Source organism: Microcebus murinus, chromosome 2 (assembly GCF_040939455.1).
Source record: "Microcebus murinus isolate Inina chromosome 2, M.murinus_Inina_mat1.0, whole genome shotgun sequence".
Lineage (NCBI taxonomy): Eukaryota > Metazoa > Chordata > Mammalia > Primates > Cheirogaleidae > Microcebus > Microcebus murinus.
In genome coordinates, this window is record NC_134105.1 from 100983242 (window position 1) to 101008321 (window position 25080).

Here is a 25080-nt window from a genome sequence, read left to right on the forward strand (position 1 = left end):
CTACCCGTAAAATAAGCCCTAGCAGGATTTCTAAGCATTTGTGCAATATAAGCCCTACCCCGAAAATAAGACCTAGTGATGAGCATGGCTATGCAGCATATCTGCACAACCCATGCATTTCATTGTGGAGCAGTAAAGAAGATGAGCAGCCCTTCTCATCTGCCCCATGAGAGCTCTATTACTTGACATGAGAGATTGGGGCCAATGGTTCTAAAGGAAATAGAGTCACAAGAAATTCAGGATGGAATTCAGGGTTTGGAGAGTTATGATGATGTTCCAGAAGAAGACGACTTACCTATATTTGCATAAATGTAGATTGTTGTACCATACTTAAAAAAAAATCACACATCCCCTGAAAATAAGCCCTAGGGTGTCTTCTTGAGGAAAAATAAATATAAGACCCTGTCTTATTTTGGGGGAAACATGGTATATATAAAGGATTACCTCTCCTCTCTTTTCTCTTCTCTTCCCTTCCCTTCCCTTCCCTTCCCTTCCCTTCCCTTCCCTTCCCTTCCCTTCCCTTCCCTTCCCTTCCCTTCCCTTCCCTTCCCTTCTCCCCTCCCCTCCCCTCCCCTCCCCTCCTTCCCTTCTCCCCTCCCCTCCCCTCCCCTCCTTCCCTTCTCCCCTCCCCTCCCCTCCCCTCCTTCCCTTCTCCCCTCCCCTCCCCTCCCCTCCTTCCCTTCTCCCCTCCCTTCCCTTCTCCCCTCCCCTCCCCTCCCCTCCCCTCCCCTCCCCTCCCCTCCCCTCCCCTCCCCTCCCCTCCCCTCCCCTCCCCTCCCCTCCCCTCCCCTCCCCTCCCCTCCCCTCCCCTCTCCTCTCCTCTCCTCTCCTCTCCTCTCCTCTCCTCTCCTCTCCTCTCCTCTCCTCTCCTCTCTTCTCTTCTCTTCTCTTCTCTTCTCTTCTCTTCTCTTCTTTTATTTTCTTCTTTCTTGTCTCACTCTGTTGCCTGGGCTAGAGTGCCATGGTGTCAGCCTAGCTCACAGCAACCTCAAACTCCTGGGCTCAAGTGATCCTCCTGCCTCAGCCTCCCAAGTAGCTGGGGACTACAGGCATGCACCACCATGCCTGGCTATGTTTCTTTCTTTCTGTTTTTTTTTTTTTTTTAGGCTGGTCAAGTGAAGCAGTGGAGGAAGAACACAGAAATCTGTAACTGGTTGTGATCAATTAGTTGTAAACATCACTGCACTCAGACCAACCTAAAGGACTACATTTGAATAAATATCTTTGCCCATGTTTGTTTTCTTAGGATATATTTCTATCAGGGACTATCCTTTTTTTTGGTTGCTTATGTGGATCTTAAAGGACAAATAGGACATTCTGTGGGGGCAGACAGAAGGGAAAAGCATGTGCCAGCGCATGGAATTGTGAGGGTAGTGGTCGATTCCAGTAATTGCTCCCTCCCCCCTGCCCCCGTTCTGCATGGGGAGAACGCAAAGTCCCTTACAGCCTTGGATGGGGATGTGTCTTGGGAGGAGGTGCTGTTCCTGGAGCACCTGAGATACTCTATGAAGGAGTTTGGATTTTGGTTCTAAGATAATAAGGAGCCAACGAAGAATATTAAATGGGAATTATCAGCTGTGTGGCTCTGGCCAAATCATTTCACCACTATGAACCTGAGTCTCCTTGTAGATAAAGTAGGGGTAGACACCTGTCGTCTAGAGTGACGGAAAAGACTGAACCATCTAATGAACATGAAGGCATCCAGCTCAGCCCCGGCAGGAGTGGATCCGCACCTCCTCTGTGTGATCCCCACCCTGCGGAGAGGTGGGTGTGGGGAAGTCAAGCAGGGCTACTCTGTGGCCCAAGGTTTCTGGCGTGTGTGATTTGTGGGTGAACGCCTTGGAGCAGACTTCCCTCTAGGGGACTGGCAAGATTCAACTGAGGCTGCACTTGCTGTGCTGAGTTATCTCTAGGAGCTGCAGAAGCTGAAGGACTGGAGCTTTTTTTTGTTTTTGTTTTGTTTTCTTTTTTAAACATAGAAGAGCTCTTAGATTGGGGTTGGAAAACATGTACTTTCTTCTATGGGGTGAGCTGCAATTTCTAATGATTATAACCTATCAAATATTTACGGGACACCTACTAATTCCTAGCCTGTTCTGTATACTCAGGATATATCAATGCCTAAGTCAGGCAAATTATGCCCTCACAGGCCTTACATTCTAGTAGGGAAAGACAAATGAAATACAAGTAAAGGGGAAAACTGAACTAACACAAAAATTTGTTAAGTTGTAACAAGAGCCATGATGGGAAAAACAAGGGTCCAAGTGAGAGAAGAATTGAAGGGACCCCTTCAGGTAGAAAGTCAGGGAAGGCTGCACTGAGAAGGGAATAATTTTAACCCAGACTTAGAGGAAGAAGAGGAGCTAGGGTTGCAAATAAAGGAGGGGCATGAGGAAGCTTCTGGCAGAGGGAAAAGCTGGTGCAAAGGCTCAGAGGTGGGGAGGAGCTGGGTCTTACAGGGGAATTGAAAACCACCAGTGTGTCTGAAGCACGCTGAGCCAGGGGAGGGTGACATGGGATGGGGTCAGCTGATTTACAAGGATCTGGTCAAGACTTTTTGCTGGCAATGGAAAAGACAAAACACTATGTATTATAGTGGTTAAGAGTGCAGGCTCTGGAGTTTCAGATAGACTTGGGAGTGGAGCACATTTTCTCTGCCATTCATTGCCTATGTGATCTTGGACATGTCACTGAACCTTTTCAAACCTACATTTTCTCATCTAGAAAAGGACGATGGGTGCCTGCTTTGTAGGGATGTTGTGACTATAAATGGGAAAATGCATGCAAATACTTAGCAGAGTGCCTGGCACATAGTAAGTACTCAGCTCATGTCAACTGTAAGTGGAGGGTAGGTGGAGCCAGACAGACCAGTGTTGAATCCTGGCACTACAGCGTGATTGCTCTGTGCCGTGGGCAAGTCTCTGCTCCCCATTTCCTCATCCATGAAGTGGGTTTGAAATTCCTATCCCGGGGGGTTAGCTTATTATGGGGGTTATATGAAGTGCCTTATGTGCAGCCATCCAGAAGGTAGGAGCCACCCTTTGAGGTCTTTTTGTTATTTTAAAATGTTTTCCTGACTATGACCAGCTTCTTTACAAACACCCAAAAAAGATACAAAACCAGAATGAAAATCAGTTATTAGTATGTCATGAGTTGGGGTAGCTGACAGAGAAGAAAAAGCATCTTAGCTTTTCTCTACCATTTTCTGGTCATCAGGGAACCTGATTTCCCAGTTGCTACTATGGGTGTCTTCCAAGGAGGAGGAAACTTGTCCTGTACCTTGAATTAAGTTATTACGCCTGAGCAGAGCTCCCGCGTGTCTGAATGCCAATGTTTGGTGTTGAGGGAGAACTCTGTAAGACACGACCTGCCCATCACAGGCTGTAGCCCGCCAGTCTGGTAACACGCATTTCCCTTTTCTCCGTTAAAACTTGAGAGCAAGTGGTGTTCCAGGGAGAAATTTGGGGGGCTGTATCAAAGGGAAACGGTTACTTAAGCCACAGCTACCCTTTGTTCATCAATAATACTGGAATGTGGCTGGGGATGGCTCAGACCCACAGAAATTCCACTGTGTGGGGCTCCAGTGACTCAAAGCCCTTGTGAAACGCTGGCTGCTTGGCACAAACTGGTACCACTGGTGCCTGGACAATGTGAGCCAGCAGCTAGCTCAGGGTTTCGGGCAGTGCTATTGGCTGGAAGCGGGGGAGGCTGCTGTAAGTGGCTCTGGGAAATATGGTAACTACTGGGAAAGGGCGTGTTCTTGCTTTCTGGCTAATGTTGTGGGACCCTCTGGTGGCCACAGAGTGAGTAGCTCTGCAGTGGGGTTTGCTTTCTCCTGAGTGGTCCAGGCAGAACAAGGGGTAGGAAGCCTTGTCCAGAAATCAGAAGATTGAATATGGGGCTGGGAAGATTACCCAGTTGGCTTGAGCTGGAGGCTGTGATTTAGGTTGGCACCTGTCCCATTTCCTTATGCTGTTGGTGCTGTTTCTCAGGGTTTGTGCAGTGGGAAAAGTAATAAATAGTCTGTGTACAAGATACCAAAAAAAAAAAAAAAAAAAAAAAAGAAAGAAAATAGAGATGTTATATTGAACTAGTGTTTGGTTACCCTATGGACCAAAACCTCAGTTTGGTTGTAGAATTTAATCTGTTTTATTGGTTGGCTCTTAAGTAAATTTATTCTAACAGCTTTGAGCAGAGATATTCTGAAAGCCAAATTGCCCAGGTATGGGAGGGTGTGTTTGCTGGTGATCACTGGGGTCACCTTTGAGGTATATATTGGTCATTTCAGATAGGGACAGAAATGTGCTTCACGTCTCACCTATTACAAATTAACATCATAATTTTATAGCCTACAAAGTTTCATCTCGTATGTTACTTGTTTCTTATAATCACCACAAGAAATATTGTAGATTGATTAGTGTTATGATCATAGTAATAATTTATCATGGTTTATACATATTATCTCTAAGTCTGACAAAACCCCTGTAAGATAGCCACGAAGTCTGTTCTCAGATGAGAAAAGGAAGCTTGCAGAGGTTACATAACCTCCCTAAGGGGCATAGCTATGGCCCTATTAGAACCGAGGGAAGCCAGTCTCAAAGCCTCCCCTCTTGTCACCACCCTGCTTGGCCTTTCTTTGGGTACAGCAACAATGGCAGCTGCTTGGGAACATAACTGTGATCTGGGCAGGAACACGAGGAATGCTCACAGGCAGCTCTGATACAGGGTAGTGTGTGCAGCGGGTGTTGTGCAGGGGAATTCAGAACAGCAGGCTCCCCTCTGGCTGGGCCCTTAGGAATCGTGGGTAATGTAGGCTTTGACGTTGGCTTTGCAGGTTGGGTCAGATTGGATAGGTGTCGATCAGGCATGTGGGACAGGTGGTGAGAGGAGGGCAGTCCAGGGGGAGGAGTGACATGAGTGACAATGCTGAAGGGGAGCATGTGCAGGACGCATTGGAGAAATAGTAAGAACAGCTAGAAGACGACTTGGGTGAGGGATGATGGCTAGATTATTGATGCTTTTGAATTCTAGGCTAAAAATATAAATGGTAGATGCAATGAAAGAAACCACAGGAGGAGGCACCACAGCTGACTGTGGAGTAGGATGACAGCCTGGTGTGAGAGTGGAGTGGAGGTGGGAGGAATGAGGGCCAGGGGAAGAGGCAGGTGAGGCCGGTGGCGGTCCAGGCCTGAACTGCACTGATGGTGGTGTGGTGGACAGGAAGGTACAGATTTGAGAGAAATCACAGGAAGAATCAGCAGGCTGCTGCTGCTGAGCTCCAGGGCATAGAGAGAGAAAGGAGCACAACCATTTAGAATTTTCCAGACCTGGGTACCTGGAGCCTTGTGCCAAATGCAGGGAGGAGGCACTGGTTTGGGAAGGAAAGTGCTGAATGAACTGCCGAGCTGCTGATGGAATTTCTTAGGTGGAAACAACCTGCTTTGTGATTAGTCTTAATTGTTTGTCTCACCCTTGGCACGGTGACCTGCATGGAAGAGTGTGTAGACACTGGTTCTCCCAGTTGTCACTTCATAGAGAACCTCCTCTCTAGGCAGCACCCTAGGGCTCCCTGCACATGCTGCATGGTCAGGCTGAGATCCTGGCAGGATGCCCGGCTCCGGCATAATTTTTGCTAACTGGGGTCAGCCATCTAGTGTCAAGAGCATTATTAGCCTGGGAGCTGGTCGGTCGGCTGTAACTGCCGGGCGGGGTCCCGTGGGGGAGGCACAGATGAAGGTGGCACAGCTGAGGAATTCACTCTCCAGGTGAGCAGACAGGCTGGGATGGAAAGCAGTGAGGGGAGGCCAGGAGGTCGAGGTACTGTCTGGGGACTGACTGTAGAGCCAGACAGCTGCAGGTTCTGGTTGGATGTCATTTCCACCAGGAAACCTCTCTGACCCCCCCGTAGATTGAGGTTGGGTGCTACTCCTCAGGCTCCCTTAGCACCTCCCAGTCCTTATCACAGGAAGAGAAATTGCCTTTGCTCTCTTTGTTTCCCTCAATGCCTGTGGGACACTGGGGACAGAGATTTCTCCTGGTATGTTGAGTGTTATAAGCAGAGTAGGCTCTGAGTGGATTTTGGCAGGAGGCGTAAATCAGTGGTTAACATGGGCTGCCCAGCAGAGTGGTCCTGGCTCAGAATGGCATGTCCTATGTATAGAAATCCCACTGGGGCATCAGAGGAGGGAAGAGTGCATTGAAACCCCCCTATACCCTATGGCCCATCTCAGCCTGAACATGCTCAGTTTCTCTTTTTTGGAAAACATAACTTAAACACCTATTCAAGCCAATAAATGAGTTAAAAATGTTTCAAAAAACATTTAAACTTCTCAGCTTAATCTGTTCTTATAAGGTAACAGTAGATACATTATCCATGACTGTTGTAAAGCTCTATTAATGACAGAAATGCTTCCTGTTATGAGATAGCTGCCCATCAACTTGACCCAACACAGGGCAATGCATATTTTTTCTTGCTAGTATTTAATGGTGGCAGCTGTGGTGAAGTAGAAAGAGGATTAGAGAACTGGTTTGAGTGCAGGTTCTCCCATTCATTAGCTTTGTGTCCTAGGGCAAGTCACCTAATCTCCCAGAAGATTAGATGCGTCTACCTCACCTCCCTCTTCCCCTGGCCTTCGTTCCTCCCACTTCCACTCCATTCTCGCACCAGGTTGTCATCCTACACCGCAGTCAGCTGTGGTTCCTCCTGTGGTTTATTTAATTGCATCTACCATTTAATGATGTTTCTTCATCTACAAAGTGAAGATAATAATAACCAATATTTGGGAAACCCATTACATTTCACAGATCATTTTTGTATATAGGTGCTCCTTGACTTTCCATGGGGTTATGTCCCAATAAACCCATCATAAGTTGAAAATATCAAAAGCTGAAAATGCAGCCCAGAGACATTTTGGCAAAAGAATCACTGATGCTTAAAGTCTGAATTTTGTGGTTGTATATTGCTTTTGTACCATCATAGAGTCAAAAATTGTAAATTGAACCATTGAAAGTCAGGGACCATCTATCTGTATTTATTCAGGTACTTACTGAGTACCAGCTATACGCCTGGCACTATCTCAACACTGTTGGATATAGAAATACACAGTCCTTGCCTTTGAGGAGCCCTAGCCTAGCAGGGCAGGTGGATAAATGAAACAACATGTACACAGTGAAAGTATTATGGCCGAGGTGACTCTGGTTGTTGCTGTAGTGCAGAGCAGAAAGCAGAGACATCGGAACCCGATGGTGGAGTTAGGGGAGGCTTCCTGGAGGAGGAGCCACTTGAAGATAATCTTGAAGGTTAAGTAAGAGCCAGGCATGGCAGGTGGTAATGAGTGTCCATCGAGAGAAAAATGAAAAATACAGAGGAGCATCAAGAGATAAGCATTGTTCCTATTTTGGTAATGAAGGTATATGCATATATACTAGACCCTGGCGTCACCTGGGAGCATGTCAGAAATGCAGAATCTCGGGCATCCACTGCAGCCCCAAGGAATCAGAATCTGCGCTGAAGAGACCAAAAGTGCATGGCAGTGTCTGGGGAGCGCGCAGGGCTAGGGTGTGCAGAGAACAGGGAGAGCTGTGCTGATCCGGGTAGGTGGAGAGTCTTCTTGGAAGACATGAGACAATGTAAATTTTGCAGAACTTTTGGGATTAGGCCAAATAGAGGGCGGAACAGTGATGAATGGTTTAGCAGTTAAGATAGGTATGGAGTCAGCAGACTTGGCCTTGCCTCTTATTTGCTGTGGGACCTGGGAAAGGTTCCATCTCTTGGTGCCTCAGTATCCTCATCTGTAAAATAGATGTTAATAATTGAGCTTATATTATGGAATTATTGATATGAATAAAAAAGATAATGTATGAAAGCCTCCTAGACAGTGTATGACATGTAGTAAGTACATAATAAATTATTAGCTATTATCATTATTACTATTAATATCAACAATAAGGGTATAACACTTAGGACATGAAAGACAATAAATGTATGTTGTATTATGTCAAATTGAATTCCATGGGAGTGAAGAAAGAGCAAAGATGCAGAGGCAGTGGAAAGCCTTGAAAACCAGATTGGATGCAGACTTATAGATCAGCATGGGGAGCTAGTTGAATCCATGAATGGTTAGACTTTTACTGATGGGAGAGACTACAGGGACATAAGAAGGGAAGGTCAAAGACTGAGTTTGGGAATGACCACAGTGAAGGCACAGGGAAAAGAAGAGCTGTCAAAGGCAACAAAAAAGAATGACAGGTTACTAAAAGGAAGCAAGGATCCTGAGGAAAGGTCTGGTGCAGGGAATGTACAAGATGAGCCAGGGACATCTTGTCACACTGCCGTTGTGTCAAAGGGACTTAGGGCCCAGCTTACAGGAGCTCCCATTGGCCAAGCATGGGACAATATAAGTGTCAATAAGGAAAATAACTGAAACCTATTAAATATGCTTAAATCCATGAGTTAATAGTGATACTAAACAACAAAATAATCTTATTGATCATTTTAGAGAATGCTAGGAGACCAACTGATATTTTGAAAACTTGTAAATAAAGGAGAAGAATCAAGTGTTTACCCTGATGTTCCTATATAAGATGTTCTTGCGGATAGAAACAGTTGATGAGGAAAAGTTGCTCTTTAGAAAAGCATCATAACTAAACATAAAGAAAATGGAAGAAAATTTATTTCGATTTTGCAACTCCTAATAAAAAAGTAGATCTGGGCAAGGAGCATCAATGGCTGCTGATGTCACAAAAGGAGAAGCAAACAGATGTTACTGGTCTCCTGATGAAACCTAACTCCGAAGTATTCTTGCCAAAAAACTCAGACCTGAATCCTTCAGCTCTAACTCCCGATTTCAGAACATATGAGCAGAATAGGAACATGTTAAACATTAACACAGGAATATAATCAGCAAAAGCCAAGCTGTGGAAAAATTCTGCAAGATAAGTGAACCAGTTTCTTCTTCAATAAGTAAATAGCAAAGGACAAGAAGAGAGAGAGAGAGAGAGAGAGAGAGAGAGAGAGAGAGAGAGAGAGAAAGAGAGAAAGAGAGACACAGTGACACAGACTAAAAGAATCATAAGATACATATGAACCAATTGCAACATAGGAATCTTATTTCATACTGATTTGAGCAAACAGACTGTAAAACAAAATCTTTACAAGACAAGTGGGGGAAATTTGAACATCGAATGTTAAAGAATTCAGGTTAATTTTTAAAGATTATTTATGATTTTGTTTTAAAAATGAAGAATCCTTACCATTTAGAGAGATATATATTGAAATGGATAGAATGATATGTTTTCTAGAATTGACTTCAAAACAATCCAGTGGTGGGGTGGCTGTAGGTAAGGGGATAAATTGAACAAGATAGTACCCATGAGCCAGCTTCTAATATTCTATTTTTATAAAAATGTTCCATGATAAAAAGAAAAAGGGGACAGGAAATAAAAACAATCCTTTGTGTCTAGCATTCCTTTTCATGGGCATTTTCACACTCATTATTTCCCTTGAGTCTTAGAACATGCTGTAGGGAGATAAGGAAGGTAGCATTATCTCCATTTTCCAGCTAAGGAAGAGGAGACAGCATTTGTCCAAGATCATATAGCAAGTGTGGCAGATCTGGGACTAGAATCCAAGGTTTCTAAGATGAGAGGAAGACAAGGTGGTATGGTAGGGATCCAGGAAGGGGGAGACGATTTCTGGGGGCCATGGGGTTGTCACCAGAGTCCACCAGTGCTGTGGATCAGGACAGCGAAGGCTGAGAACAGCCAGTGGATTTGCTAACAGAGTGAATAAGGGCGTGTTTGACCCTGGGGAGAGCCATTTCAGCAATGGGGAGGAGAAAGCAACCTGCCTGCTTGCAGTGGGAAAGTTTAGTAGCGAGGAGAAGAGGAGAAGGGTGAGTTAGGATGTGTGAGACAACCTTTGCTGCCTAGTTGATATTAATTTACACCTTTCCTAACTTTCATGTTTGCATTTCTTCCTCTGCTTAGAAGGTAATCTCTTTGTGGACTGGACTTGCAACATTCGTCTTTGCGTTCCTGGCAGAAGCCCTGGTGACTCTGCAGATCATGTTCAATAATAATGTTGACACTAAGTGGTTGTGAGGTTAAAATATGAATCTGGTAGCAGAAACATTTCTCTCTGCGCGGTATCATTCTCAGCCCAGAGAGGTGGGGCAAGGGAACCAGGATTACCGCTGCTTCTCTCTGCCCTCGCTGCCTATTCTCACAGGCTTCTCGAATCACTCGGAACCCAGTTCCCAGCCAGTGCAGACTTGCCTCTCCCTCCACGTCTTCTTTCTTGGTAGTGAGTGGGGGAGATTTAGGAGATTAGGGAGAGCCGGGAAACAAAGCAAGAATTATTGTAGTTGCACAGGTGTGGTCCTCTCAGTCTTTCTGCCTGAATTCCCAACACATCTCTCACCAGGTTCCTGGACAGTACAATAGGGTCATTGTGAGGTGGGTGGGTGGGTGAGTCACCGAGGTCTTCCTGAGGTGCAGCCGGGCAAGGAGAGGTCCTCTCCCCTATCACTGGAGCTGGGCCGCAAATTGGTGGTGGAATGCCCAGCTTCAGAATCCTTTATGTATTTGCATGACTCTATATTTCATTTATAGAATCTCTATTCGCTTCTTTTTTTCTTCGTGTATTCTTTTTCTTTGATTTATGCATTCAATGTCTTGCTTTATTTATGTAAACATTTTTAACTTATTTATGCTGAAGTCCTTCTAGATTATTCTCTCTCATTACCTGGGTGCAAAGTCTCTCATCCGTTGCATGTACTGATTATCCTTCCTGTGAAGTATAATGTTTGCCTGTGAGCCTATTCTAAGTGGGATTTATCTCCTGTGGAAGTCCTCCAAATGACCACGAGGTGGCTTTGCATTTGCCGAGGGTTTTATGGTGCTTCCTGCTCTGGAGCAGTTTTCATTTCATTTCCTAGCCTGGGGATTCAGTACCAGGGAACAGTATGTGTTTGAGCCCCAGGCCTTCTGGAAGCACAAGTGCAGTGCTTTGATTTCTCTGGGATGACTTTGTCCCTTCCCAGGGCTCACTCTGAGTCTTGGCTTAGGATGGTGGGCCAAGTTCTCCAGTCTCTACTGTGGACAGAGCAGCTCTTTAGCAGTGTGTCCTTTAGCTAGGAGCTCAGGTCCAGTTCTCCCCACAGCCCAGAGCACGTGGCCTCAACTCGGTGTCACTGTTATAGCTAGGAGTTCCATTTTTGCTTTGGGAACCTGGATATTTCTCTTTTAGTCTTTTAACTGAATAAGTATTTTAATTTTGTTTTTTTTTTTTTTTTTTTTTTTGGTGAGGGTAGGTGGGTTCTATTTTATCCAGTATTATTTGCAGCAGGAAAGAGGCTTTCTGTATCTGCTCCATCCTCAATCTTGACAGAAGTCCTACTGCCATGGCCTAAATCTTCAGCAAAATGATAGATCTTTGCTTGATTTTTTTTTCTTATGGTTTTTCTTCATTTAAAAAAAATTATAGGCCAGATGCAGTGGCTCATGCATGTAATCAAAGCACTCTGGGAGGCCGAGGCGGGAGGATCACTCAAGGTCAGGAGTTCGAAACCAGCCTGAGCAAGAGTGAGACCCCGTCTCTACTAAAAAAAAATAGAAAGAAATTAATTGGCCTACTAAAAATATATAGAAAAAATTAGCTAGGCATGGTGGCGCATGCCTGTAGTCCCAGCTACTCGGGAGGCTGAGGCAGTAGGATTGCTTGAGCCCAGGAGCTTGAGGTTGCTGTGAGCTAAGGTGATGTCACATACTCACTCTAGCCTGGGCAACAAAGTGAGACTCTGTCTCAAAATAAAAATAAAAATAAAAAAAATGATAAAAAAAAATAAAAAAAAAAAAATTGTACATCAGTTTTGGAAATGATTTCTTGGATATGACACCAAAAACACAGACAACAAAGCAAAAATGTATATAAATTGGGCTTCATTAAAATTTAAAACTTTTGTGCAGCAAAGGACACTATCAATAGGGTGAAAAGGCAATACATAGAGTGGGAGAAAGTATTTGTGAACATGTCTGGTAAGGGTTTAATACCCAGAGTATATAAAGAACTCCTACAACTCAATAACAAAAATATCAAACAACCCGATTAAAAAATGGGCAAAGGACCCACATAAATATTTTTCAGAAAAAGATGTAAAAAATGGCCGATAAGCACATGGAAAGATGCCATCACTAATCATTAGGGAAATGCAAATCAAAACCACAGTGAGGGTTTTGGGTGGTGGCTCACGCCTGTAATCCTAGCACTCTGGGAGGCCAAGGTGGGTGATCGTTTGAGCTCAGGAGTTCGAGACCAGCCTGAGCAAGAGTGAGACCCTGTCTCTATTAAAAATAGAAAGATATGAGCTGGACTAAAAATACATAGAAAAAATTAGCCAGGCATGGTGGCACCTGCCTGTAGTCCCAGCTACTCAGGCAAGAGGATTGCTTGAGCCCCGGAGTTTGATAATATTTTAAATATTTACTTAATATTTTACTTCTTGTGTAAATCATACAAGGATTTTCAGTTCCTTTTTTTTGAAGTGGAGAATTTGAAGATGCTTGTGAGGCAGTCTGAATAAAAGATACTTCTAGATTTTTATGAGGGTTTTTGCCCATTTGTTTACAGTAGTCTTATTCCTACACTAACTGCAGTTATCTTCAGTGAATTTCTCTAATTAAGTCTTTGAAAAGAATTCAATATGACTTTCACAAAGATAAAAACTATCTTTCTGCACCCATATTTTATTGGTTTATGGAATAGTTAAATTACACGTTATAAGAACAACTGATATAAATGGGTTTGGGACCAATCGAAAATATATTGTTAGTGAATATATAATTCCATTGGGGGATGGCGCACAAGCATGTGGGCCTTGGAAACTTGTGGTTCTATGGCCACCAGTCAACATTTTTTTATATATATAGAGAGAATGGAGAGATGGTTAAGTGGCTCAGTTAACAGTCTGAAATAAGGTAATGAGGCTGGAGGGGAGGGATGAGTATGTAAGAGGTAAAACTCAAGAAACGATGGCTGTTTGGATGTAGTGGTGAGAAAGAGAAGTCTGGGATTATTCCTAGGTGTGAATAATTGGGTGGATGATGATACAATTCACAAATCGAGAATGAAGCAAGAGGGTCAGGTTTGGGAGAAAAATGTAGAGTCTAGTTTAAGACATGTTGTATTTGAGATTTGTTCCTTGTTTTTGTAGCATCCATCTCACCTTCTTCCTGAAACAACTCCTGCTCCACTCTCCCAACTCTTGGTTCTCTTTGTTTGGGTAGGAGTGTCCCGCCCCAGTTCTAAGAGTCAAGGATACAGCCTATGCCTAAGGTGATCAGTGCACTGCATTCCTTTGGACATAGTGATTGGCCTCGAGGTGGGCACGTGATCTAAGCTGGTCCCAAATAAAGGGAATCTCACTGAGTACCTTTGCTGAAAATTCTGGGATAAAGGAAATTGTTTTTTCCTCCTTCCCAGTGGATTCTAATCTGAAAGTTTATAGCCCTTGGAATGCCAGTAGCCATCACAAGACCACAGGGAAAGGCTCCACTGAGAATGGAGCCAACATTGTAGAAATAGAGCGGAGAAATTTAGGAAAAGACACCAGCTCCTAGAGCTGTGCTAAAGCTAAGGCTGTCCCTTGATTGTTCAGCTGGGTGAGTCAATAAATTCTTGCTTTTGCTTAAGACAATTTGAATTGAATTTTCTATCACTTGTAACAAGAAGAATCCTAGCTGTGGGACAGACAGCCAGGTGGAGATGTCAGGTTAAATAGATGAACTGGGAATTCTAGAGAGAGATTTCAGCTAGGGATATAGAATTGTGAGCCATCAGTACATAAACCAAAGCCAGGAGTTTGGAGGTTACCCAGAGAAAATGAGTAGAGAAGAATTTCCCAAAGTGTGGTCTATAGATTACCTGCATCAAAATCATTTTTTTTTTTTTGGGAGGGGGCGGTGTTAAAAGGTAGATCAGGAAGTAAAGGCAGTATAGGTAGTCTGCTCTTTTGAAAAGTTTGTCAAGTGACAGGAAGAAGGAAGGTAGAATATAGGGTCAGGGAACATCCTTGTAACTCTCTTCCCATTCCTATATGTCAGTGTTCCCATTCTGAGAGGTATCCCTACTCTTAAATTCTTGCTATACAGCTTGTGGTGAGTAAATGCTAAGATGCCTCCCAGTAATACCCCCTCCTCATATTCACACTCTTATTTATTTATTTATTTTTATTTTTTGAGACAGAGTCTCACTCTGTTGCTCCGGCTAGAGTGTCGTAGCATCAGCCTAGCTCACAGCAACCTCAAACTCCTGGGCTCAAGTGATCCTTTTGCCTCAACCTCCCGAGTAGCTGGGACTACAGGCATGTGCCACCAGGCCCGGCTAATTTTTTCTATATATATTTTTAGTTGGCCAATTAATTTCTTTCTATTTTTAGTACAGACGGGGTCTTGCTCTTGCTCAGGCTGGTTTCCAACTCCTGACCTTGAGCAATCCACCCGTTTCAGCCTCCCAGAGTGCTAGGATTACAGGCGTGAGCCACCGCGCCCGGCCATATTCACACTCTTCTGTAATCCCCTCTCCCTGAGTGTGAGCAGGACCTACAACTTTCTTCTAATCAATAGAATACAGCAAAGGTGATGGCGTGCCACTTCCATGCCTTGGTTATATGGGACTGTGTCTTTCATCTTGCCAGCAGATTCTCTATTACCTTCTCAGCTTGCACACTTTAATGAAACAAGCATGGACAGGCTGACTAGGCAAGGGACTGGGGATGCCTATGACAGCAGCCAGTTACAAGGTGAAGTCCCCTTTTGTTTTTTTTTGAGACAGAGTCTCACTCTGTTGCCCAGGCTAGAGTGCTGTGGTGTCAGCCTAGCTTACAACAACTTCAAACTCCTGGGCTCAAGCGATCCTCCTGCCTCAGCCTCCCAAGTAGCTGGGACTACAAACATGCACCACCATGTCCCACTAATTTTTTCTATATATTTTTAGTTGTCCGGGTAATTTCTTTCTTTTTTTTCTTCTTTTTTTTTAGTAGAGATGGGGTCTCACTCTTGCTCAGGCTGGTCTTGAACTCCTGACCTCAAGCAATCCTCCTGCCTCAGCCTCCTCCTGCCTCAGCCTCCCAGAGTGCCAGGATTACAGGCGTGAGCCACCACACCCGGCCTGAAGTCCCCCTTTTAACAGCCCTCGAGGAACTGAATCCTGCCAACAACCACCTGAGCTTGGGAGCGGTTCTTTCCCAGTTGAGCCTCAGATGAGACCCCAGCCCTGGAAGACACCTTGACTGCAGTCTTTTGAGAGGCCCTGAGGCAGAGAGCCCAGTTAAGCCACATCCAGACTCTTGACTCACAGAATCTGTGAGATAGTGAAACTGCATTGTTTTAAATCATTAAGCTTGTGGCAATCTGTTGCACAGTAATACATAGGTAACACGCAATTGTAATTCTTAAAAGACAATTTGTCTGGTCCCCTTACAACCCATAGAACAGTCATTCCAAACATCTGAAATTTTCTCAAATGTATCATCTTTCTCTAAAAGCATTCTCTAGTCTCCAGCCAAAAAATTAAAACAAAGCAAAACACTCCCCACACTTCCACACCCTCAAGTTGCTGCCTTAGATATTTCCTTTTGGGCAACATTATTGTGTTTTTGTACGTGTCTACACCCAAAGCTTCTGTTTCCTTGCTCACCACTCAGCCCTGGACACCATACGTTCTAATGTGTGCCCTCACCATCTGCCGAAACTTCTTCCCTGCTGGTCACTGGCCCTCCCAGCAGGCTTCTATTCATCCTTCCTGACTGTGCCATCATGCGGTGAATATTGGAGTCTCTCTGATGTCGCAGACACTGTGCCAGGGATAGGGACACGACAGTAAGCAAGGCAGACACACACTTTACCCACACAGACAGCCGGTCAGTGTGAGTGCCGTGGGGACAGAGGCACAGGGCAGGATGGCATGTGGGGGGCCACCTCATCCCAGCTAAGGGGTCCAACACAGTCTCCTGGAGAAAACCCATCTAGGCTGGGATGTGAAGGGTCAGTGGGTACATGTGTGGTGACGGGGGTTCAGGGCTCCAGCAGAGGGCTCAGGCCAGGACGTGAGAAAAGCCCAGTGTGTTGAGGGAACCAAACAAGCTGGGTGTGGTTGGAATTTACAGGCGCATTTTGGGTGGTGGCGGGGAAGGAGGTAAGCTGGGGTGGCAAGCTAAGGGAGGTGGCTGGGCCTCACGTGCTCGAGAGCCCTGGGGAGCCCACTGAAGGGCTTGAAGCTGGAGTGCGACCAGACCAGAGGCCGAAGCAAGGTGGGGGCGGACTGGAGAGGGCAAAGCCAGAGGCATGGGGACACTCAGGGAGCTGCTGCAGGATTGAGAGGTCTTATTGGGCTGGACAGGGGCGGCTGGGGATGGATTCAGGGTATATTTGGGTGGAGAATCAAATGGACTTGGGATTTGGTTGGATGTGAGGCAGAAGGGAAAACGAGGAGTCATGGCTGACTTCCAGGTTTCTGGCGGGGCGCCAGCTGAGGGGAGGTGCCATTTCCCGAGATGGGGCACAGTTGGGGGAGGGGGAGGGTGACCTGGGGGGATTGGGAAGATGACAAGTGCAGTTTGGAATATGATGAACTCTAGAAGCTTCTTGAGGACCAGAATCTTCTCTGCCTTCTTCATTCCCCTCTGTCTGATACATGGAATGGTGGTTATGAGTAAAAGTTCAATACATGAAAAAAAAAAAAGATACATGTATTATTTGAGGTACAGACATCTAGGAGGCAGCTTTGAAGCTTGGGAGCTAGAACTAAGCTGTGGAGATAAATGTGAGTGGCCATTGTCCTATAGTAGTAAATGAAAACCCTGGTGTGGACAACATCCCCGGGGAGAGTGTGAGAAACGAGGGGGTGTTGCGCATGGACCAAAGGAGCATGGGTGTTCAAAGGATGGTAATGCTGGATGAGGTTCACCAGCTCTGCCTTCCTAATCATGTTCTCTTCTCCTAAGGTTCTGTCAACTCTGCTGCTTCATCTTTAGGCTCTCCTTCATTCCCTTTTGAGTCTCTTTCCTCTTGCTGCCCCATCACCCCAACCATGGGCACACCTCCAGGCCCTCCTCTCTCTCTCTTCCTCTGCTTCCCAAGCTAGACCCTTTCTCCAGACTCAAATTCTGAATGCCCACTGGGCATTACCAACCAGACCAACACAACACTCCCTCACTGAGCTCATCACCTCCTCCCCAAGCCAACCCCTCCTCCTGGTGTCTCTCTCTTCCACTCACTGTGCTTATAGGGGCCCCTCCATGGGGGCTGATTTGAATCTTGAGTTAGATGCTTGGTAGTGATTGGATCTTATCAAAACCTGAGGGCACCAAGCAAGTAAGGATTTCCTGGCTAGTCCCCTTGATCCTGGTGTATTAAAGCCAAGGCCAGTGATTTCTTGGTAGAATAGCAAACAGTACATAACCTTAGGGTACTTGATATTATTCCAGCTCTTCCCTGGCTCGGTGTTCTTTGGGATCATGACACCTTTTATTCCAAAAATGGTGCACCTGCCAAGGGAATAATATAGAGACTTCTACTGACTACAGATTTTTCCCTCTTGTGCGCTGCTGATGAATCAAGGAACTCATTCAAGATGTAGCTACAATTCAGCTCAAAAAATTTGGGACTTGCTAGCCTGAGGGACTGGCCTTCAATTTGGAATGTCAGAGTCAAAAAATTACCTCAGAAATAGTCTAAGGCATTCCACTTAATTTAGGAAAGTATAAACTGTGATCCAGAGAGATTTTTACTAATTAGTGAAAACTTATATAGATGGATAAGGAATCAGAGATTTTCTAGAAACACATCACTTTCTCGCCATGCTTCTTACGGATGACTGCATACTGCTGAAACCTGCCTCTCCTGCTCTCTAATCAGGCACCTTTAACTCTGGGTCAGTCTTCTTACCTTCTTTCTGGGCTCTCCCTGCTGCTTTATCAGAGGCTTTAGAAAGGGAAAACTAATGTTAACACTAGCTTAAGCCAAACACAGACCTTGGCAACACTAGCCTCCTTGCTATTCCTCAAACACCTCAGCTCCTTCACACCTGAGGACTTTTGCCCTTCCTGTTCCTTCTCCTCAAACGGCCACCTCCATCGGTACAAATGTCATCTCCTCAAAATAGGGCCCTCCCCAGCCCCGTTAATATCTAACATAATTAAAAAAATTTTTTCCTACCATTTATCACACTCTGATAGTCCTTTGTTTATTCATTCCCTGACTAGAAATTACACTCAGTGAAGGCAAGACCTTGTCTGTCTTGCTGGTTGTCTCCTTGGGGCCTATGACAGTGCCTGTCATAGGGGTGGATAGATATTTCATGAGTAAATAATGACAGTAAGCGACATGTCCCCATCAGTCTGAGTAATTTAGAGATGATTCTGGCTGTATCATTAGTCATGATTCTATGTACACCCGAGATGCATTTTTACCATTTACTTATCAGCTCCTGGTGACAGCTTCCATCCACCTTATTTACATTCCTCCCACTCTCCACCCTCCCTTGCACAAATTCACTTACTTTCCAGTTTCTGTTTAAAAAAAAAAATGACACTGTTTTATTAGTACGTGCAGGTGAGGCCTGCATGGGGCGGTGGGTGTGCTGTGCTCAGGGGACGTGTGGGCTGAGAGGAGGGGATGATGGCTGGGAGGCTGGAAGGAAAGGGGCTGGGTTTGGAGGCCATGCCTGTGGGGTACTCAGATCCGCTTCTGGGGGTGGGCGGCCTTGAGAAAGGAGTCGTGGCAAGCCACGGCTATGCCACCGATAAGATTAAGGAATTCTTGGAAATCTAGCTGCCCATCACAGTTGAGGTCCAGTTTCTTCATCATGCGGTCAAGCACACCAGGGTCCTTCTGGTTCTGCAAAGATAATAATAATCTTTTTATTGCATTGTTTGGGGTGCTTTCAAATATGTTGCTACATTTTATTCTCAAAGGAGTGTCAGGTACAGGATAGGGACTGTTAATACTCCTGTCTTCCAGATGTACAAACAGACTCAAAGAGGTGAAGTGATCTGCCTAAGGGGAAGACTTGGGGTTTGAACCAACGTTTTCTTGCTCCTGGTCCAGGGTTCTTTCTATGACATTAGGGGTTATTTAATTTTGTAGAGTCAGTGGAACATTTCTTTCAAGTGTTCCACACAACTACAATATGCAAACTGTGCAAAAGTGGAACGATTTCAGGTAGAAAGAGGGCATAGGCCCTGCCTAACCAGCCTCTTCCTCCACTCCTTGGACCTCCCAACACATGCACATGCTTATAGCCACTGGTTTTATGTCGCTATTTACATTTAAATTGAAGTTAATTAATTTAGAAACTCAGTTCCTTGGCCACACTAGCCCTGTTACAAGTGCTCAGCAAGTACATGTGGCTGGTGGCTACTATATTGGATAGTGCAGATATATATTTCTACCACTGCAGACGGTTTTATTGGACAGGGCTGCCTTAGACCCTTTGGGGTGGAAGAATGAAATTAGAAAATGATTCTATTATGTCATATAGCATTTCATATACTTCTCTCCCTAAATGGAAAAACAAATCACTATTCCCTATGCCATGCAGTTTGAACACTTTGATCTTTAAAATAGATCTTAATTCAAAGAAAAGCAGAAGCAAAGGCCCTTTAATAGTCATTCAGAGATCACTCTGAGGCCTAGGGCTGGGCTAGGCCTCTGCCTGGGCTGTTCTGTGGATGGCCTGGCTTGGAGTGAGTGCAAAGGAGGCAGGAGTGTGAGGAGTCAGTTGTTGGTCTGCCATTCTTGGCCGTTCTGCCAGGGGCTTGTTTCATGCTGTGAGTAGCCTGGGGATAGGGGAAGGCTGGGACCAGTACCTTTGTGAAGGCAGCCAGTTCTGTATTCATGAAGCTTAGGAACTCAGTCTTGGAGAGAGTGCAGTTGAAGCCATCCTTTCCAGAATACTTCTGGAAAACAGCAATTAGAGACTCGATGCACCGCTCAGTCTCTGTAGGGCTGGAGATTTTTGCCTTTGGAGAAAAAAATGCAGGGCTCAGACAAAGGCAAGATGTCAAAGGCTGGATGCTGGAGAACCCTCCAGAGAATCTTGTTTCCTCACTTTGGGTCACAGCAGTTTCCTATAAGACTGGATCATTTTTCAGGGGGCTGGGGGGTTCCAAGATAAACACATAAAGTCACATTCTGTCAGCTTCCTTCCCACCTCTCCTCACATGTTTATTCCAGATGAAACATATGGAGGGTAAATATGGAGCATTGAGGGTATGTTTGAAAGCAGCAAACTGCCTCGATGTGGGGTGGAGGAACATAAATTACTGATATTCTTAGAAGGTGTATATAAATATATGTGTAACTCCGTATCCACAAACCCATATGCACACCAAGCACTCTCTTAAATATTTTCCTATTTTCTAAGAGTGTACAGAGGCTTTGTGATGAATCAAATGCCAGTTGTTTTTAAAGCAATACTGAATTCCTGGGACTCACATATTTTCTTACAGAAAACAGAAAGCATAGCTGTCATTGTGTATGGCACGGGAGAGCTGAGAACGTTTCAGATGTTCAAAAATGGCTTTCATATTTGAGAGTTAGGAAACATTAATTTTAGATGTGAGGAGACTGAAGTATGAGAAGGGAATCTACAAGGCAGAGCCAGCTCTAGAACCTGGGTCGCAGGTGCCTTTCTGTAGTCCTCAGCAGCGCCACCTCCCACCTCCAGGTGCCACTAATTCCCCAGGAGGGGCCGGCGGAACTTCTCTAGGGATCGCTTCAAACCAGGAAGGTTCATATGGAGGCTCTTCGGTTGCGGCTCACACAGCATCTCTAGAGCAGGAGATTCAAATTCTTTCCTCATAGCAGAATTCTTCAAGGGAATTCCGTGGGGGCGGAGCCTGCCGGCCATTCCAACCAGGACCCGGGTCCCACAAATGTGAGGCTGTTGCCCCCCCCCTCGTGGACACGAGCAGCAACTGCAGGTTGTCTGGGAAACGGGCCTGGCCACACCCTTCCTCTTTTCATGTCCGGTATTAACAATGATTTATGTTTGGATGGTGACGTTTGCAACTTAGCGTTTAGCCTTTAATCTGTTCTTAGTATGAACTTCCTGGAACCCAGAGCTAGAGGCTTTCTGGCTCAGCGATTCGCACGTGCGGTGCCCTTAGTTAGTTACACAGATTGGGGGGGGCGGGTTGCTGGGGAGACAGAGGGGGAACCAACAAGCACGTGGCCACCCCACCTGGCCCACCCACCCTTCTCCCCCCCCCCATCACAGCATCTGTATCATCTTGGAGATGCCCTCATGACATCTGATTGTTAAGGGTGGTCTCTGTCCCTCCTTCAGCCTTTACACTCCTCTCTGCCGCTCTGCGCTTTACCCACCTAACCGAGATGCCTGCCTCCCATTGATTGCATCTTGGAGCACTCAGGGCCCCCGAGCCTTTCCAGAGGTGGATCCTTTCCCAAGAATCATACTGAGTTTTTTTTTTTCTTTTTCTTTCCCTAAAGAGAACTTTTTCTTAAGGAAAAGTTTTGGTAAGTTCAGGGGCTTGGGGAGAGAAACCCAATACCATAGCCTAGAAGCAGATGTGTTTGTCCTATTACAACATGCTTTTCTTATCAGGACTAAAATCTCACTGTCTTACTAATATATCAGATGACAGGAAGAAGGCTGGCTGGTAGGGGAGAAGGTTCCAGGCTGAGTAGCTCGGGCTTTGTGAGCTTTTTCTAAAACTACAGATGCGTCCCCTGCCCCCTTTTCTGCAGAATCCAGATAGTTTTGATTTTCTAGTTCCAAAGTACCTCTCTGCTTTACATTTTTTTCTCCTTAACATCAGTCTTGATGTAATTTAGATGATCATTATCTTTTAAAAACTGTTGCTATTTTTTTTTATTTGCTTTCTGAGAAAGTGTATGAAACTGTTGCTATTGTTATCAGCCACATGGAAAAAATTAAAATCTCTGCATTCGCCCATTGCCCCGCACTCCCTTCGCGCCCCCCCCCGCCCCCCCAATTCTGCAAAGTGAAAGAAACACAATTATCAAATTACTAAAATGGAATTGCGTAATTTGTAGAGCTCCAGGGAACTTTGGAGACGGAAAGGCTTTGCCCAAGGTGGAACAGTGGCTGAAGGACAGGAGATCCAGCGGTCTCCTGGACCCTACCTCACTGAACCCTCATAGTAGTTTTATCTGGTGAGGACCTTGATAGCAAGGAGAAAACGACAGATACGGTGAAATAACTTTAAAAACACAGCTTAGCACTCCATATGTGAAGGAAAAAAAAGGAATATGAAAAAGAAGTAACCATAAAAAAAAAGACTCAAGTATTGCAGTTCTCATTCTTTTTTTTTTTTTTTTTTTTTTTTTTGAGACAGAATCTCGCTTGTTGCCCAGGCTAGAGTGAGTGCCATGGCGTCAGCCTAGCTCACAGCAACCTCAATCTCCTGGGCTCAAGCAATCCTTCTGCCTCAGCCTCCCGAGTAGCTGGGACTACAGGCATGCACCACCATGCCCGGCTAATTTTATATATATATATATCAGTTGGCCAATTAATTTCTTTCTATTTATAGTAGAGAGGGGATCTTGCTCTTGCTTAGGCTGGTTTCGAACTCCTGACCTCGAGCAATCCGCCCGCCTCGGCCTCCCAGAGTGCTCGGATTACAGGCTTGCGCACCCGGCCAGCAGTTCTCATTCTTAACCAACACCTTCCTTTCCAGTCACCCCAGACAATACGCAAGTGAAAGGGCGTGGCGGTGTCCCAATAAAATGTTATTTATGGACGCCGAAGTTCGGTTGTCATATATAATTTTCACATGTCACAAAGTATTATTCTTTTTTAAAAAAATTTTTCTTTCACCCATTTACAAATTTTAAGCCATTCTTAAGTTTGTGGGCAGAAACCCGATTTGGCCCGGCGCCCAAAGTCTGCCGACCCCCTTCACTGAGGAGAGGTAAAGAAACTGGGAGATTTTGGAGGTGCGTTAACGGAAAAGACAGGGCGTTCAACGCGGGGAAGGAAGGAGTTGAGAGGAGAAAGACAGGTCCTGGAGGGAGTGCCTGCAAAGATGGTGGGGTAAGAGGAAGAGGAGGGAGGGACGGGGCTAGGCTGGGGCCCGGCTCCTCCCACATTCTTGGCTGCGGTTCCGCTACAGGCTTCGGTTTCAGGCGCTTCGTGCCCTGGCCCTTTGCCTGTGGCTTACTGAAACTTTGATTTTCCCTGGGACTCAGACGAAAGTGACTTTTCTGGCCTGCAGAAAGAACTAGTGACGCCTCACAGAATTCCAACCGGCTGTCTTTAGCTTCCGTCCCAGGCTTCCCTTGCCTCCTGGGAGACCGGTGACGAGGGGCTTCAAGCATAACCCAAGAGTGTCACCCCATCGGTTGCATTCCGGTTGCATTCCCTCCGGGGGCCCGGGAACTGGCGAGGGGGCTCCACCCTGCGGGCGGCGGGGCGGGGTGGCTTCGGTGCCCAGGCCCAGCCGGCCGCCGCGTGGACTTCCTCCCCGCAGGCCCAGACCTTATCTAGACTGGCCAGGCCAGGGAACCTCCGCTGCACCCCTAGGCGGTCGTTACGGGTATAATTCTAGGGCTTCTTTCACCCTCTCTTCCGCAGCTCCCTCCCGCAAGGTTTGCATTTCCTGCTCTGCGTCCCGCCACGTCCACACGTGCATCAAAGATAAAGCCCGGTGGAAAGTAAGCTGTTGCTTTTTTTCTTTTCATTTAACAGGGAGAAAAATGAAAAGTGAGGCTTACCATGCTGGAGCTGAGCGAGGCACGGGAGGCTGCGGCTGGGAGCGGCGCGGAGAGCTGTGAGCGCGGGGCGGGCGGGCGGGAGCCTCTCCCCCTCTCCCCGGGCCGCCCACGCCCAGCCCAGCCCAGCCCAGCCCAGCCCAGCCCAGCCCAGCCTTGCACAAGCCCCGCCGGGCCGCCCCGCCCGCCCGCCGCGCTCCACGCCGGCGCTCAGCTGCGCCTCGAAACCCACGCGCACCCGCGCTCCCTTCTGAGACCTAAACGATCTCTCTCTCCTCGGCCTGTGACTCTTGAAGAGTTTTGGCTTTTCAGAATTAAAAGTTGTGCTTAGTGGTCTTTAGGAAGCCTGTCTGTCCATGTCCGTGGGTCTTCTCTATGTATGAGTTCATTCTGGATATTCAGGTGGCAGAAAAGGTCCCTTTTAGAAACGGGGCTGTGAATACAGTGTGTGCGTCTTAATTGTAGAGAAGTTCTCTAGAGGCCCAGGCTATCTACTACTACTCCAAACTGCAGATATTTAATAGTGTAGACAGTGGTGGTTATCGTCAAGGGACTATTACCACCCTTCTCTCAAACTTTTCTCTGCATTGAGAGAGACAAAAAAAAAAACCCAACAACAACAAAACAACAAAAAAACGGAAACCCAAACTACTGCAATTAAAACTAGTAAGAAATTTATCTACATGCAGTTTGCAATAGAGCTAGTAGTTTTAGAGTTTTATTAAGAACCAGAGGCTCTCTGGGTTCTAATTCTGCATCTTTTACTTCATTGCAATAATTTTGACAAGACCCTTCACCTCTTTGAGCTTCCATTTCCTAATCTGTAAATAGGTCATGAAGTAGGCCTTTCTCGTTTCTTTTGGAGGCCTTTCTGGTCACATTTCGTGTCACACGCAATGATGACTTTGAAAGGGCTCCAAAAACTGCAGAGTAGATGGGAGTGAGAGACAACGGGCTGCCTGGCATTGTGTGACTCTGCTCTGGTAGCTGCAGCTGGTCACCACCCCTCCTCCCCCCAACAGAAGACAAATCTCCCTGTCAGCTGTTACTCCAGGCCCTCATTTTCAGTTGCTTGTGTATTAATTCACTTTAAAGTCCCACCTGCACTTCTGGCTCAATACCTCAAGAATAATTCACTTTCCCTAAATCTGTATCTCTCTTGGCTTCTTCATCTCTGCTGATGGTACTGCCATTCTTCCAGTTTCCCTCCTTGAGAACATTAGAACCACATTTTGTCTCTAAATCTCTTTTTGTCCCCCAATTCTTACCAAATGCCAGGTAATAATCAGTTTTATTTTTATACTCTCTCTTGCATCTGTCCCTCAT

General features: G+C 45.8%; 1 protein-coding gene and 1 long non-coding RNA gene across 6 annotated transcripts in view; one reads left to right on the forward strand and one right to left on the reverse strand.

Moving 5' to 3' along the window:
• Nucleotides 1-25080, forward strand: part of LOC105873057 (uncharacterized) — a 40987-nt gene that overhangs the window by 4854 nt on the left and 11053 nt on the right. For 4 of the 5 annotated variants that reach the window (XR_001154898.2, XR_001154896.2, XR_012918161.1 and 1 more), the window contains one exon: nt 1107-4072. The exons of the other annotated variant lie outside the window; for it this stretch is intronic. This is a non-coding gene — a long non-coding RNA (uncharacterized LOC105873057). Of the gene's footprint in view, nt 1-1106; nt 4073-25080 lie in introns of those variants that run through there. 5 annotated transcript variants of the gene reach the window in all.
• S100A11 (S100 calcium binding protein A11) lies at nt 18564-23850 on the reverse strand. The gene is made up of 3 exons (XM_012767631.2): nt 23758-23850; nt 19866-20018; nt 18564-18894 (listed from the first exon to the last, which is right to left on the reverse strand). Exons 1-3 carry the CDS (start codon nt 23758-23760, stop codon nt 18733-18735), a joined length of 318 nt encoding a protein of 105 aa, XP_012623085.1. The 5' UTR covers nt 23761-23850; the 3' UTR covers nt 18564-18732.

What these genes read in the sequence shown, in the direction of transcription:
- S100A11 (XM_012767631.2), bottom strand. An exon ending in AACTGGCTGCCTTCACAAAG is followed by an intron (nt 18,895 to 19,865) that starts GTACTGGTCCCA and finishes TTATCTTTGCAG; the next exon opens with AACCAGAAGGACCCTGGTGT.